The sequence below is a fragment of the Phaenicophaeus curvirostris genome, unplaced genomic scaffold (assembly GCF_032191515.1).
Source record: "Phaenicophaeus curvirostris isolate KB17595 unplaced genomic scaffold, BPBGC_Pcur_1.0 scaffold_51, whole genome shotgun sequence".
In the NCBI taxonomy this organism is placed as follows: Eukaryota; Metazoa; Chordata; class Aves; order Cuculiformes; family Cuculidae; genus Phaenicophaeus; species Phaenicophaeus curvirostris.
In genome coordinates, this window is record NW_027206674.1 from 1,004,765 (window position 1) to 1,020,557 (window position 15,793).

The window sequence follows — 15,793 nt, forward strand, 5'->3', positions numbered from 1 at the left end:
GCTCCGCTCTCCGCATCTGCTGCTGGCCGAGCAACTGCTGAAAATGGGAATTTCCTCATGTTTTCCTGATTTTTCAGCGCTTGGGGGTGGAATAACGTGAGAGCAGAGTCGTAATGAACCCCAGGGAGGAGGATCGTGGCTTTGAGGGAGAGAGAACGGTGGGAATGGGTGAATTCCCAGCTAAGGTGGGAAAACCAGCATGGAAAAGCAAGAGGAAACTGGTGGGATCCATCCAACAGAGCCCGGAGACTGAGAAAAAGGTACAGGATCCATGAAATAAGTGGAAATAAAAGGATAAATGGATCCCATATCAAATTGCTGAGATGGGTGGTTGGAGCCTTCGCTTTTGGGTGGAAGGAGAAGGAATTAAGTGAGTGGGAAATATTGTCCCAGCTCCTGAGAAGCGGAATTCCTGGGCTTCCCCTCAAGGCTGGCGCTGGGAGTGTTGGGATATTCCAGGGATTCGAGGGACGCAGTCGGCTGCCGGCCTTGGGATGATGAATTTTAGGAAGGAGATGCCCTCAGGGTGGAAAAACAACTTGGAAAAGCTTCAATCCGGGTGTTGCCTTCTGGTTTTTCCCTGCGTGTCGGCCGCCTCCTTGGCTTCCAGGAGGGCTCCGTCGCTCCTGGGTCGCTGCCTTGGATGAATCGCTGTGTTTATTCCCTCAGATACGGTGTCTGAGGGCATTTGTGCCTGGAGCCACGGAGGATTCCATGGAGAAGCCAGGCGAGCTCTGACTCTGCAGCGGTTCGGGGCAGCTCCACGGCCATGTATCCTACCAGGTAACGTCAGTCGGAGCGAGCAGCCGGGCCCAGTTCCATCCCGACGGCTCCTCGCTCCCCAGCGCCCCTTGAATTCCCAGCTTTGAGGAATCGGCACCGCTCCGACACAGAATTCAAGGGATTTTACAATCCAGATTGACTCCATATCGTAGCGCGGTTGGAGTCTGACCGGGGAGAGGATCGGAGCTGGCAGCTCAGGGTGGGATCCTCCAGTAGAACATCCCGAGTCCTGGGCCAGGGAGGGGATCCTGCTCCTCTGCTCCTTTCTCATCCAGTGGGAGGTGTCCCCACGGCAGGGGATTGGAACTGGATGACCCTCAAGGTCTCTTCCAACCCAAACGAGTCTGTGATTCTCCATTGTCAGTCGGGAGCAGGACGCGAGGGCCGAGCCTGGGATGGAAACCCTGGGATGGAAACCCAGGGGTCATAGTGACCTCGTCTTCTTCCCCTCGTCACGTAGGGTGTCCGGGGAGGAGTGCAATGGGATCAACAGCATGTCGGCTGAGAGCGGCCCCGGGACGCGACTGAGGAATCTGCCGGTGATGGCAGACGGACTGGAGGCCACCCAGATGTCTACGACGCAGTCGCAGGCTCAGCCCCAGCAAGGCAGCGCGGTCGGCGTGAATCCGCCGCCGCCCGAGACCTCCAACCCCAACAAACCCAAGCGCCAGACCAACCAGCTGCAGTACCTGCTCAAGGTGGTGCTGAAGACGCTGTGGAAGCACCAGTTTGCGTGGCCTTTCCAGCAGCCCGTGGACGCCGTTAAGCTGAACCTCCCTGTGAGTAGAGGCTGAAGGGCCGGGGGGTGGCTCCTGGTGGCAGGAGGGAGGTGGCTTGGGCTGGCACGGGCGGCTGCTCCTCTCCTGGAGCCGTGGAATCCATCCTGGAGGGTTGGGGGGATGATTGTACAGTTGGTTTGATGATCCAGTGATCTGACGATGGGATCTGAGGGTCTTACAGTTGGATCCATCATCTGACTGGCTGGATCCATGAGCTGGAGGGCAGGAAGGGGCCACAGAGGGATGGGGACAGGCTGGATCCATGGATGGAGGGCAGGAAGGATCTAAAGAGGGATGGGGACAGGCTGGATCCATGGATGGAGGGCAGGAAGGAGCTACAGGGGGATGGGGACAGGCTGGATCCATGAGCTGGAGGGCAGGAAGGATCCACAGAGGGAGCAGGATGGTGGCAACCAGCATCCTTCCAAGGGTAGGACAAGAGGAGATGCTCTCAAGCGGCTCCAGTGGAGGGTTGGGTTGGATATTGGGACGTAGTGGATATATTCCTTCCCCAAAGGGTTTCCGAGTGCTGGAAGCGGCAGGGAAGGAGCCGAGTCCTCATTTCAATGGGCGTTAAAAGGTCTGGTGATGTGGGGCTGAGGGACCTGGATTAGGGGGGTTGGCAGTGTTGGATTCAGGATTTGGACTGAGGGATCTTCAAGAGCTTTTCTCACCTCAGCGATCCCATCATTCTAAATCCACATGGAAACCTCCTCCTGCTTCTCAGGCCTGTCCCTGCCTGCTGGTGTCCACCTGGAACATCATGGACACCGGTGGGATCTCATCCGGATGGGACTGGGAGTGAAATGGATCAGTCTCAGTCCTTTCGGGTCACTCCCTGACCTCTCCTCTTCTCCCTTTGCAGGATTATTATAAGATAATTAAAACTCCGATGGACATGGGAACAATAAAGAAACGTTTGGAGAACAACTACTACTGGAACGCTCAAGAATGCATCCAGGACTTTAACACCATGTTTACAAACTGCTACATCTACAACAAGGTACAGAAAGTTCTCCCGTCGCCTTCTTCCAGAGCGAATCCCGCTTGGGCAGGCGCGGAAACGCGGGCGTCATTTGTTCGGAACGGTCCTAACGAGGAAAAGCAACGGGATGAAAGCCACGGGAGATGAGGGGCGTCTCCTGTGCCGAGGAAGGAGATGCCGACAGGCCCATCAGCCAACGTCCTCCTTGAAATCCTCCTTTTTCAGGGAGGAAATTCCCTTGCAAGCCCCCTCCGAGGTCTTGTGTGCTGGGAATGTCCCTTTTTCTCTTGCTATCGATCCCTGTCTTTCTTTTCCCTCGGTTTTCCATCCTCTCTTGATTTGGAAAACAGCCCTTGCCACACGCTGGTGTCTCCGAGCGTGGGTTTATCCCTTGGGAACGTCTCCTTGGGGACATCCCTGCCCGGGTTTCCCTAGAAAACAGAAGGACCTTAGGACCTTCCAGCCCAAACTGATTTATGATTCTTTGTGTTTATGTATCGGGATCCGTTCCGTGCGTTGGGCCTGACGTGTCCCCTTTCCGTCCAGCCAGGAGATGACATCGTCCTGATGGCGGAAGCTCTGGAAAAGCTTTTCCTGCAAAAAATCTCCGAGATGACCCAGGAGGAGACGGAAATCGTCATCGCGCAGACGAAGGGGAGAGGCCGCGCCAGGAAGGAAGCGGGTACGGTGCTCGTTGGCGAAGCTTTGGCGCTTGAACTCCGTGGGGCATCTTGATGGAGCACCCAACGCAAGGACCTATTAATTAGGGTGTTAATTAAACCCAAAGTGACGATGGTCACGAACCACTAGGAGAGAAGGGCTGGCAGGGGAGGACGGGCTCCCCTCCTTCTAGCCCTTGTGGGAAGGGGAAGGTGGAGAAGGAGGAGACGTTGGGCTGATCGTGGTTATTTTCTGGTGGGATGGTGGCCCAGGCCATGAGCTTTTTGCTCTTTTCACCTGGTGAGCCACAAAAATCATCCTTGGAAAGGAAAACCCGGCTGGTGTTGGTTGCTCAAGAACGGGAACCACGAGATATTAATGGTTGGACTCGATGGTCCAGTGGGTCTCTTCCAACCTGGTTATTCGATCTTATTTCTATGTTTTGTTATCTAATGAGGTATGTTCGTTAAACGGTGTCGTTGCAAAGCTGTAATTGCTTGAGTTGGAAGAGTCTCCACTGATTCTTTGCTCTCTCCCAGCAGTGACGTCCAAGCCGGGCTCGTCCACGGTCCCCAACGCCCCCCAGGCCTCGTCGCCGGCCCCTCCGCAGGCGCCGCCGCAGAGCCTCCCGTCGGCCCAGACGCCTCATCCCTTCCCTCCCGTCACCCCCGACCTCATCGTCCAGACGCCCATCATGACCGTGGTGCCTCCTCAGCCTCCGGCGCCGCCTCCGCCGGCTCCCCAGGCCCCCGCCCCGCCGGCCCCAGCGCCTCAACCCATCCAGCCCCACCCTCCCGTCATCCCCACGCCCGCCCAGCCCGTGAAGGTGAGCCGGGAACCACCCCTGGGTGGGTCGGAGGGGACCTCAATGCCCACCCGGTCATGAGCAGGGACCTCAAATCCCACCCGGTCCCACCCCTGCCACGAGCAGGGACACCTCCCGCTGGATCAGGGGCTCCAGGCCCCGTCCAACCTGGCCTTGAACCCCTCCAAAAGACGTTTTATCTTAACGTGACGGCTTAAATGGTCTTCAGGGTGTAGAAAAGCTGCCGTCGGTCAAGTGGTCGCCCTTCGCTTTGCCGCTTTAGTCTCGTTTTGAGCTAGGTGGACACAGTTTGGTCACTAAAGGCATGGTTTGAGAAGTGTGGTGACCTGTGTCACCAGTTAGGGATGAGCTGCTAGAATCCTGGGATGGGTTGGGTTGGAAGGGACTTCAAAGACCATCTAGATCCAAGACCATAAGCAGGGTCACCTCCCACTGGATCAGGGGCTCCCAGGCTCCATCCAAACTGGCCTTGAACCCCTCCAGGGATGGGGCAGCCACCAGTTCTCAGAGCAACCTGGACCTCCCCACCCTCCCTGGAGAACATTTCTCCACAAGATCTCGCCTCAATCTCCATCTTCCAGCTCAAAACCATTCCCCTCATCCTCGCTTCACACTCCCTGATCAAGAGCCCCTCCCCAGCTTTCCTGGAGCCCCTTTTCCATCCTGGAAGCTGCTCTGGGGTCTCCTTGGAGCCTTCTCCAGGCTGAACAACCCCAACTCTCAGCCCGTCCTCATGCTGGAGGTGCTCCAGCTCTTGGATCATCTCCGCGATCTTCCTTTCTTTGCTCGGTTCTAGACAAAGAAAGGGGTGAAGAGGAAAGCGGACACGACGACGCCAACCACCATCGACCCGATCCATGAATCCTCCTCGCTTCCCGCCGAGCCCAAATCCACCAAGCTGGGTCCTCGCCGGGAGAGCAGCCGCCCGGTGAAGCCGCCAAAGAAGGACGTTCCGGACTCCCAGCAACACGCGGCGGAGAAGAGCAGCAAAATATCGGAGCAGCTGAAATACTGCAGCGGGATCATCAAGGAGATGTTCGCCAAGAAGCACGCGGCCTACGCTTGGCCCTTCTACAAACCTGTGGACGTGGAAGCCCTGGGACTGCACGATTATTGCGATATCATCAAACATCCCATGGATCTGAGCACAATCAAAGTAAGAGGAGGATTCTGGGCGAGGGAGGGTGGAGGTGGGACAAAGGAAAGAGGATTTTCACCTCGTTTACACACCGGGCACCATCGGGCGTCTGCCACGTTTATGTTGGCCAGAGATTTCTGAGATATTCCATCTCTTCATAGAATCCTGGAGTGGGTTGGGTTGGAAGGGACCTCAAAGCCCACCTAGATCCAAGCCCATGAGCAGGGACACCTCCCACTGGATCAGGGGCTCCAAGCCCCATCCAACCTGGCCTTGAACACCTCCAGGGATGGGGCAGCCACCCCTGCTCTGGGTACCCAGGGCCTTCCCACCCTCCCAGGAGAACATTTCTCCTCAAGATCTCATCTCAGTCTCCATCTTTCAGCTCAAAACCGTTCCCCTTGTCCTCTCCCTGACCAAGACCCCCTCCCCAGCTTTTCTGGAGCCCCTTTCTGTGCTGGAAGCTGCTCTAAGGTCTCCTCAGAGCCTTCTTTTCTCCAGCCTGACTTGACTTCTCCACCTCTTGCTCTTATTGGGACCTTGGGAAAAGCCAACAAGCTGGTGTCCTCCCAGCCGTGCTCGGGAACTGCTCGTGCCGGGTTTTTATAGAACGTTTCCATGACTCTGTAAATGTTCCTGCTGCTTTGAGCCCAGAAGGTGGCCTCAGAGAGCAAAAATCAGAGGATTTGAGTTAAACCAACCCAACTCTTCTCAAAACAGAATCATCCTTCTGAGGTTTGGTCTGAATCTCCTGCTGCTCAGCCCAGGCGGCTCCTTCCAGTTGGAAGTGGCTTCATTTTTAAGAGTCACCACAAAGTCCTCCCTGTTTCCCCTTGAAACGTTAACTCAGAGTGCAAGTTTGCGACTGCAAATTCATCTCTTTCCCCTCAAAATGTTAATTCAGGATTTCAAGATCCAACTTTCTAACTTGGAAACCTCTTTAGAGAGTCTTTACCTTGTTCATTCTCGAGCGTTCCTTCCCAGTGTCCAACTCCAGCCCCTAAACGTTCATTCCTGATCAGGAATCGACTCCTTGGTTGAGAGGTGGTTTGAGATCATCCCCAGCTCCATTCTTCCCACATCCTGCTCCTCGCTGAGCTTCCACCAGGGCTGAAGCCCCCAAAGATCGTGGCTCTTCTTTGCCACCGCGTTTCGCACCTGTAGGATCGTTAAGGTTGGAAAAGGCCTCAAAGATCAAGTCCAACCATCTCGATGGGCCAAACCTTGGGGATGGCAGGTTAAATCCTTGGCTGTTTGGTGGGGTCGTTGGGTCTCGCGTGTCTGTAACTTCCCAGCTTGGCCGACGTCGCCACAGCAGCTGCTGGAAGTTCTCCATCTGCTGGTCGTCCAACTCATCCTCACTTTCCCAGGGAGGGAGAAGCTTCTGTTGGCTCAGCTGGTGTTGCCACAGCTGGATGCAGCCTTCGGGGCGATGAGGGGTCAGCTTGAGGCCGTCTCCACCTGGATCAGTCCTCTCAGCTCCGTGTGAACTCCAGGCAGGAGCTGGTGCCCATAGAGCAGGTCTGGTCCCTCCAAGGATGAAGATCCAAGCTCTGGGGACGGCAGCTTGGGTCCTGGAGGAAGGCTGGATGGTTGAAAGCAGGTGGGATGGCTGAATTCCATCCCTTGCATCCACATCTCCTTCCGTTTCTGCGGGAAGGACCGTCCTGGTGTCCCCTCCAGCCTGGCTGTGTGGCCAGGGTTCCAGCTCGTGGCCTTCAGCATCTCATCCTCATTTGGATCTTCATCCGAGCCGCTTGGCTGCTTCCAGCCACGTAGGCATCAAGAAGGCAGCTTGGGGTCCTCTTGGAGAGCACTGGGGACGCTCGTAGTCAGCTCTGTTCTTTATAAACCATCCACAGGCCTTTGTTTGACCAGAATTAGTCCTCTTTTGACCAAAATTAGTCTTCTTTTGACCAGAATTGTCACCTTTTGACCAGAATTAGTCCTCTTTTGACCAAAAGCAGTTGCCTTTTGACTAAAATTATTCATTTTCTGAATAAAGCCGTTGTCTTGACCCAAACCGGTCGCCTTTTGACCCAAACCAGTCTCGTTTCCGCCACTCACAGCCGAGTTCGTGATGTTCTTTTCTCCTTCTCCTTTCTAGTCCAAACTGGAGAACCGGGAATACCGAGATGCTCAGGAATTCGCGGCGGACGTCCGGTTGATGTTCTCCAACTGCTACAAGTACAACCCGGCCGACCACGAGGTGGTGGCCATGGCGCGGAAGCTGCAGGTGAGACACGCGTCGGCGCGGCCTCCGGTTGGATTCCGGCCTCCATCTCTGCTTCCGTTTCCAGCACGAGGCCTACGCGGCCTTAAAATAACAGGAAAAAAGGCCGATTTGGTGTCTAACGGTTAAAAAGTGATAATTTTGGGGGTGTAAATGCTGCGAGGAGCTCGCTCCTCGAAACACTCACATTGTCGAATGGTGTTCTCTGAGGTTTTCTTGAGTAGGAAGGAAAATCATGGATTTTCTTGTGGTTCTTCCATAAAAACCCAGCTCAGGGTTGGGTTGGGTGCGTTTGAGTCGCGTGGCTGCCCCAGAAAGGTACGTTCCCACCAACTTTTAGCAGGAATTCATCATCTTTTTCATGATTTTTGGGATTTTATGGGAAACAAGCCCTCAGCAAACACGCTGCTCGCCCTCTGGCTGCTCTTGTGTTTGAGCAAAGAACCTCGTGGCCTTTTCAAGCACCGTCTTGGAGCTCTTTCCACCCATTCAGCAAATCCCATTGGAGATTCCAGCCGCTCCTGGATGATTTCACAGAAAACTGGGATTTTCCTTTCTTTCGCCCCGTTCCTTGGGGGAAAATCCTTGCGACCGGGTGATGCTGAGGGCTGGATGGAACCAGCATTTCATCCCCATCCATCCCACCGCTGGCCTTTGGAAGACGTTCCTGCAGAAACCACCCCCTCGGGAACATCGTTCCCAACAGAAGGATGGGAAAAAGAGGATTTCAAGGTGATCGTCCCCAGAAAATGGATATTAAAGTTCACGGATCCTGCTGAGATCCTGCCGGGATCTCCTTCCTTGCTGGTGGCCTCCGAAATCACCCATCTTCTGCTTTTTGTGACCACCGCCCTTGGAATATTTGGAATTCCAGGTTTAATGCCAGAGATTTGTGGTTCTGAGCGTCTGAGCGAGGATGGAGAACGGCACCGGTGAGGCACAAACCAGTAGTGGTGCGAATCCTTGATTGAAAAGGTATTAATTAGCTCATTAGCTGCTCATGGCATCTTCCATTCCATCTGTTCCTTCGGGTACCTCTGACTCCTTCAGACACCGAGGACTTTTTGTGACCCGGGTGCTTCCAAATGGATGGAAAAGGAGTCAAAATCAGCCTTCCCGGTAATTAAAAGGTATAAAAAGACTGGGAAGGTTTAATTCCTGAGCCTGGAGAGTTAGAAGATCATGGATTGATGGTGGATCAGGGGTTGGAATTGAGCCCTGGTCGTGTCCGCACACCCAGGACATGGAGAAGAGGCAGATCGAAGCCTTCAGGTCCAACCTCCAGGCAGGAGGAGCGTTTATCCTTCCCTCTCGTTAACTCCATGTGGAAGAGGAGGACACTGGCACTTGAGGCACCTCCAGGTTGTCCTTCTCGCCGTGGCTGGAATCTTCTGGAAGTCACCGGCCACCGAAGGGAGCCCGAGGCGAGTTGCTTGGGAAGAATCTCCTGACTTCTGAACCCCTAAAACCCGGGAAGTGAGCCCATTCTTGCCTTGTAGGAGCCACAGAAGGGTGGTTTGTGTCTGGAAGTGTCTATCGTGAGGTGGAACCCCAGGATCCTTGTTTGGCTGCAAGTAGCTTTTGTTCCTCTTCTGGGAAAGGAAAACCACGGACGTCCCTGTCCTCGCACGGAGTCTCCAGGCACCGGGAAGCTCAGGCCCCCTCCACACGGCCCCGGGGGGTCCAACCTTGTTGGCTTCATCCTGGGTTTGGGTGGAAATGGATTTTCCTGCTGGCTTCAGGTGGAATGAGACGGTTCACATTGCCGGGATAACTGGAATTAAACCGACTTCATGGCTCTTGAGGGTAACGGGAAACCTCCTCGCGCAAGGGTTGAGGTTCAATGTCCCAGGCTGTGGGTTGGGAAAACCCTTCACGAGGATCTCAAGGACTCGGTGGATCCAGCTTTTACGTGGGTTTTATCCTTCTTGCTGGTCGTTTCTTCCCCCCAAACCATCTCAGAGATGGTCAAGATTCCAAGCAGACTCAGAGATTTTGGGGAATGACCTTGTTAGTGACACGCGGTGCCGTGATCTTGGTTGCTTGGGTAGACACCACGAGTCCGTAGGAGAAGCCGCCTCCGCTCGTCGTGTCCTGCTCTGCCAAACCAGGCCTCAGGTTTCCCCTGTTTTTCCAGGACGTGTTCGAGATGCGCTTCGCCAAGATGCCGGACGAGCCAGAAGAACCTGTGATCCCGGCTTCTTCTCCCGTGGTGGTGCCGCCTCCTACCAAGGTGGCTCCCCCTTCCTCCAGCGACAGCAGCAGCGACAGCTCCTCCGACAGCGACAGCTCCTCCGACGACTCTGAGGAAGAGCGAGCCCAGCGCTTAGCGGAGCTCCAGGAGCAGGTACCGCGGCCCTCGGGGTGGGTTGGGGGTGTCCAATGGGGCCTTCTCCTCGCACTCGGTGGGCTTGGGGGCTTCGCTCAAAGCCAGGGGCTTCCCCATTGGGCAGTGGGACCGTCGGCTCCAAAACCGTTAGATCTGGAAGGGTTAATTAACGAGGAGGAGGACGAGGTTGTGATCCGTGTGTGTCTCCTCAGCTGAAGGCGGTTCACGAGCAGCTGGCGGCCCTGTCCCAGCCGCAGCAGAACAAACCAAAGAAAAAGGAGAAGGACAAGAAGGAGAAGAAGAAGGAGAAGCACAAAAAGAAAGAGGAACTGGAAGACGCCAAGAAGAGCAAAGCCAAGGAGCCGCCCCCTAAGAAGGCCAAGAAGAGCAACAGCAACACCAGTGCCTCCAGGTCAGCTTCTCCCTCTCCATCCCTCGCTGATGTTTTACCACCTTTCATTCCCTTTGCTAATTAACTTATTTATATACAAGGTTCTCAATGAGTCACCTCCTTGGGAGAGCGACCACCTCTCCAGAGGCTTCGCTTGGGGCCAGATCCCACGGTTCAGTTTGTTTTTCGGAGCTCGCGTGGCTGCCGAGTGCAGGAGAGAGGGGAAAAAAGACCCACTTGGAGTCACTCTTGGGTCTCATTCCCTCAAATCCTCTAGATTTTCCCTGGAATCCTCTTGATTTTCCCTCAAATCCTATTGATTTTTCCCTCAAAACCTCTTGATTTTCCCTCCCTCTCCCTGGTTTTGGAGGCTGAAGGGTTTCCACTGGGAGTTGAGGTGCCCAGAATGGAGTCTTTGCCGAATCTGGAAGGGGAGGTGGATCCCGGTGTTTGATCCCAGCACCAGGACAATCACCAGGAACCTCCTGGAGCTTGGAGCTTCGACTCCAGGCCTGGGCCCCGTTCCCGTCCTCCCTCCCCGATTCCGGGGAGGTTTTGTACCCTGATTCCCCGGCTTCACCCTGTTAGCACCGAATCTGCCGCCGCGATGGGGTCAGCGACCACGACTCCTCCTCTTGTCGGCTCCCGGTTGTGTTTAGGCCCCAGCGCCGCGCTTGTCGTTAACAGTGACGGCTATAACGAGCTTTTCTAATTGTCCCTGAGTAGCAAGAAGGAGCCGGTGGCGGTGAAGAACAGCAAACCCGCTCCGGCCTACGAATCCGAGGAGGAGGAGAAGTGCAAACCCATGTCCTACGAGGAGAAGAGGCAACTCAGCTTGGACATTAACAAACTCCCCGGCGAGAAGCTGGGTCGGGTCGTCCACATCATCCAGTCGCGAGAACCTTCCCTCAAAAACTCCAACCCCGACGAGATTGAGATCGACTTTGAGACGCTGAAGCCCTCGACGCTGCGGGAGCTGGAGCGCTACGTCACCTCGTGCCTGCGGAAGAAGAGGAAACCACCAGGTACCGCCTCAAACCGGGCCTCAAGCCTCGTTCCGGAGGCCGGAGCGGGTGGAAAACAGGGATAGGGGTCACTATCCCAGCTGTCGGCAGCAAAATGAGGGTGGATTTAATGTTTTCTCTCTTATTACTTGTATTTAATTGACTTTTCCTCCAACTCCACATCAAGGTGGATTAAATCCTGCCGGCTGCGAGGCTGCCGGTTCCCCGATCGGCTCTAATTGCCGATAGTCCCGCCCTGATTAATCAATACGGAGCGATTCTGTTCCATCCGACACAAGTGGTCTGTTGTGTCGTTGCTGGTCCTGTTAACGATCTTCCTGATGAGCCTCAGGGAGCAGAAACAAGGAGGGGAAACCAGTTCCTCTCCCGGAGGCCAAGAGAGGTTTTCCTCTTCATTAACATGCCTGGTTTATACTTTTTAATGAGGATTCTGATATATTTCATTGGATTTTTACATAATTTAATCTATTTTAGTATTGTGATCTATTGAAATACGTTTCATATCAATTTTTATGTCCCTAATTTCCATTAATATATCTATTTTCTACACAATTTTTATCGTTAATCAATGTTAATACCTATTTCTAGAGTAAATACGTGGATTTATTCGTGACCAATCCCAAACACTCGTTTTTTTTCCCAAAAAAAATCATCGTGGGGCAAGAACGAGAATCCAGGAAGGGCTCCAGCCACTTCTCTCACGTTTTCTCCTCTTTTAAGCTCTTAAAAAATGGGAATTGGATGGTTTTCCGCCTCATCCGTAGGGAAATCTGGGCTTGGAAGGTCCTGGAGGAGCAGAAGGGTCGGAGTGAGCAGGTTGGGAGGACTCACGCTGCTTAATTAACCTCATTAGTGCCGCCGTCTTTGTCTCCCGCAGCAGAGAAGGTGGACGTCATCGCCGGTTCCTCCAAGATGAAGGGCTTCTCCTCCTCCGAGTCCGAGAGCAGCAGCGAGTCCAGCTCCTCCGACAGCGAGGAGTCGGAAACAGGTTAGCCCGTAGCTTCTTTCCATCAGCCTGGGCTCTGTACAAATAAATTCATTTTCAGTCCTGCCTTGGTCTTAATTATTATTTTTGACTTTCTAATGACTCCCCCTCCTCCAGGGCCGCCCAGCGGTGCCACTCTCAGCCGCTTCTCAAGCCCAGCACCCCGATTTTCCTGACTTTTCCCGGCCCCGCGGCTTCGCTTCCCCCCTTAACGCCCCAAATCTATTTTTTTTACCAAATCATGATGTTTTTCACTCAAAAGAGAGGTGCGAGCCACTCTCACGGGGAAGAGAAAGGTGGACAAAGTCGGATTTTGCCTCTTAAATCCTTATTATTTTCACGGTGTTGGGTCAGATGGTGAGAGCTAAGGGTGTAAACTCCATTTCAGAGCATCCTCTGCGCCTCGTAACCTGGTTTCTCCTCCCAGGCGCCGCCGTTCTGGCTCTTCTCGCCTTCTCCTTCATTATTCCGTGTTCCTTCCTGCTCTTCCTTCCACGGATCCAGGAGAACTAAGATTGTGCCGTCACTTCAAGCTGTTTTTTCCTCCCTGCTACCATCTCAGCTCCGATTTCGGAGGCTGAGCTGGGCTTTTCCGTTCTTAGCTCACCAGGAAGTTTGACATCTCTGGTGGGACGAGAAATGGGGAGATGAACACGGCAGGATGGGTTTGGATTGATTTTCCTGATTGAATTGGATGCGAAAGCACCAGAAATGGAGCAGAAATCACCAAAAAGAGGAATAAACCCCCCAAAATTGAAGTGGGATCGATTGGAGTCGCCTTTGGGGCGGTGTTGGTGGCGCTTCCCGGGAATCCTGCTCCGTAGGGATGTGCTTGTCCAGGACGAGGGCTTGAGATCTTTCGAATTTACCAGCTTTGTTGTGTTTTAATAGGATCCGGCTTTTGGTTTTCCGAAGGTTTTGGTTGGCCAACCCCATCGCATCCCAAATCCGGAGCCTCAGTCCTGGTTTAAGACCTTCTTAAAGACCTTTTAGGACACTTTGAGATGCTTTGAGACCTTTAAAAAGACCATTTCTGATGCTTTGAGATGGTTTAAGACCTTTTAGATTGTTTTAAGATGTTTTAAGAACTTCTAGGGTGCTTCAAGATGTTTTAAGACCTTTTAGAAGACCTTTTAAGATGCTTGAAGGTATTTTAAGGCCTTTTAGGATGCTTTAAGGTGTTTTTAAGACCTTTTAAGACATTTTGAGATGCTTGAAAGTGTACTGAGACCTTCTAGGACCTTTAAGGTGTTTTTAAAACCTTTTAAGTCATTGTAGGACACATGAAGGTGTTTTAAGGCCTTTTAAGATGTTTTAAGGTGTTCCAAGGCCTTTTAGAAGACGTACCTTTCATGATGCTTGAAGGTGTTTTAAGGCCGTTTAGGATGCTTTAAGGTGTTTTTAAGGCCTTTTAAGATCTTTTAGGATGCTTGAAGGTGTTTTGAGACCTTTTATGATACTTTCAGGTGGTTTTAAGACCTTTTGGGACGTTTTAAGGGTGTTTTAAGAGTTTTTAAGGCATTTTAAAGCACCTTAAGGCACTTTTAAGACTTTTGAAAGGAACTTTTAAGGTGTTTTAAGACCTTTTTGATGCTGCATGTTGATGCTGACATGATTTCACTGACTGGGGTGACCTTGAACCCGGTGGTGGTAGTCGATAAGGTGGATTTTTAGCCTCTTTTTTCGCTTCTCGGTGGCTTTCTGGTCCACAAAAAGCCGTGGTTGATGCCAACGCCGAACGGCAAGTGCGTTCGCGAAGGAATTATGAGCTTGAATTGCTCGTGCTCCATCTCAGCTCCGGTTTTATCTTCTTCCAGGGTGGTTTTGCTGCTCAGCAGTGGCCGTTGAGCTTCTAAACTGGAGCTTCTCCTTCTTCTCTCCAGTGCTTGATGGAATCGAGACGGTTTAGGGCAAAAAAAATCTATCCGAATGTTGGGAATCGAAAGGGAGGAGGGAAAAGGAAAACCGGTTTGGTGGCGTGGGAGACAGGAGCCTTGGCCTGGAGCGCTGAGAAACCGGAGCTGCCAACTGAGAGGGCGATTCCGGTCTGACCTGTTGGAATCGGCAATTAGGAGATCAGAGGAGCTCCAGCTCCGTCCTGGAAGCATCTAGGTGGGATGGAGTCCAGGTGGGACTTCATCCAGGTACGAGTCAGGGCTTAGGAACACCTTGGATTGAGCGATCCGAGTGTTCCAGCTGCTTCTGCTTGGAGCAGGTCCGGCTTTGGGATCCCAAAAAGCTTAAATCGCACGAGCTTGGGTTGAATCGCAAAGTTACCCGGCTTAATTCCCAGTTTCCTGGGTTAATTCTGAGTCAGCTGAGGCTAATTTGGAGCTACTTAGGTTTAATTTGGAGCTACTTGGGTTTAATTTGGAGCTACTTGGGTTTAATGTGGAACTACCTGGGTTAATTCTCAGTTACCCAGTTTAATTCCCAGTTACCTGGGTTAATTCCCAGTTACTCAGGTTAATTCCCAGTTGTCTGGGTTAGTTCCACATCTCCTGGGTTTAATCCCCAGTTACTGGGGTTAGTTCAGGGTTACCCACCTTCATTCTTCGTTACCTGCCCTTAATTCTTCGTTACCCGGCTTTGGTGCCGGCGCCGATTGGTTTCAGTCAGGTGAATTTTGGTTTATTTAACGGGATTTAGGGAATGGCGGCTGGGTTCCCGCGGTCTCCAGCATCCCCGATTCCGGGCGATCAGGAGATCCGAGGCCGATTCGGGGCGATCTCAAGGTCCCAAACCGCTGTTCCAAAAGTATAATTAGCAATGATGAATAATTCTTGTTAATAACCCCTCTGCCTCTCAATCTGAAGCCCCCGAGCCCCGTTTCCAGCCAAACCCCTCCGTTTGTAGCCAAAATTCAATCAAAAATCTGCCTTCACTTTGGGGTTTTTCACCCTCCTGTTGCTTTTTGCCCTTTACTCCCTTTTTTTCCCCCAAAACTCTTGGCTTTTTGCCCGGGCGGCGCAGGGCGAGTTCGTGGGATCCTGATTTGATTGGAATGCGGAACTGGCTTTGGAGCCAACTCGTAATCGGAGCTCTCTGAGCTCTCTTTTTCAGCCCTGGCTGCACCGGGATGAATTTAACTCCCAACCGACTCATTTCCCGATTCCCTCTTACTTATATTTAAAGGTTTTTTTCCCCGTTTTCCCTCATTCTGCTCCAAATTCTCCCTCGATCTGTTGCTTTTCCCACCTCCCTGCAAGCTTCGGGATTTCGCAGCCTTGCAGCCACCAGCTTTTCCTCTCCCCGCCCCAAACCCCACGATGATTTGTTACGGGTTTGCTCTTTTCTCATTTAAATAATAAAATCAATAAAGTGGCTTCCACCAAAAATGCCCTTTTTGTACCATGACAGCGTTTTAACCAAGAAGAGGGAAAATTAGGACGATAACGAGCCCTGTATCAGCATTTTTGCTGTTCCGGGGGAATAAAACGTGGGATTTAGGGAGAAATCCAACGTCTACACGCGGCTCTGCCACTCTTGGTCTCCGTTGGCTTCATCGTCTCGGAGAAGCATTCCCGGAGCATCTGCTCGCTGGTGGATGCTCCTCCTCTGTGGTCACAGTCCGTGGGATGATTTGAGCACCAGGATTCTGCTCCGAGGTCTTGCGTAGGTTCATTGTGGTCTCCATCGGCTTCATCTCCTTGGAAGAT

The 15,793-nt window shown here is 52.8% G+C and overlaps 1 protein-coding gene across 5 annotated transcripts in view; it reads left to right on the forward strand.

The window, feature by feature from the left end:
• Nucleotides 1-15,793, forward strand: part of BRD4 (bromodomain containing 4) — a 40,341-nt gene that overhangs the window by 13,200 nt on the left and 11,348 nt on the right. For 3 of the 5 annotated variants that reach the window (XM_069881554.1, XM_069881556.1, XM_069881553.1), the window contains exons 3-13: nucleotides 670-783; nucleotides 1,244-1,562; nucleotides 2,428-2,565; nucleotides 3,094-3,229; nucleotides 3,747-4,033; nucleotides 4,830-5,189; nucleotides 7,279-7,407; nucleotides 9,542-9,751; nucleotides 9,946-10,145; nucleotides 10,851-11,149; nucleotides 12,027-12,137. In XM_069881554.1, the coding sequence (XP_069737655.1) occupies nucleotides 770-783; nucleotides 1,244-1,562; nucleotides 2,428-2,565; nucleotides 3,094-3,229; nucleotides 3,747-4,033; nucleotides 4,830-5,189; nucleotides 7,279-7,407; nucleotides 9,542-9,751; nucleotides 9,946-10,145; nucleotides 10,851-11,149; nucleotides 12,027-12,137 (2,203 nt within the window). In that variant the 5' untranslated portion in view covers nucleotides 670-769. Of the gene's footprint in view, nucleotides 1-669; nucleotides 784-1,243; nucleotides 1,563-2,427; nucleotides 2,566-3,093; nucleotides 3,230-3,746; nucleotides 4,034-4,829; nucleotides 5,190-7,278; nucleotides 7,408-9,541; nucleotides 9,752-9,945; nucleotides 10,146-10,850; nucleotides 11,150-12,026; nucleotides 12,201-15,793 lie in introns of those variants that run through there. The other 2 variants (XM_069881557.1, XM_069881558.1) reach the window with 2 other exon arrangements.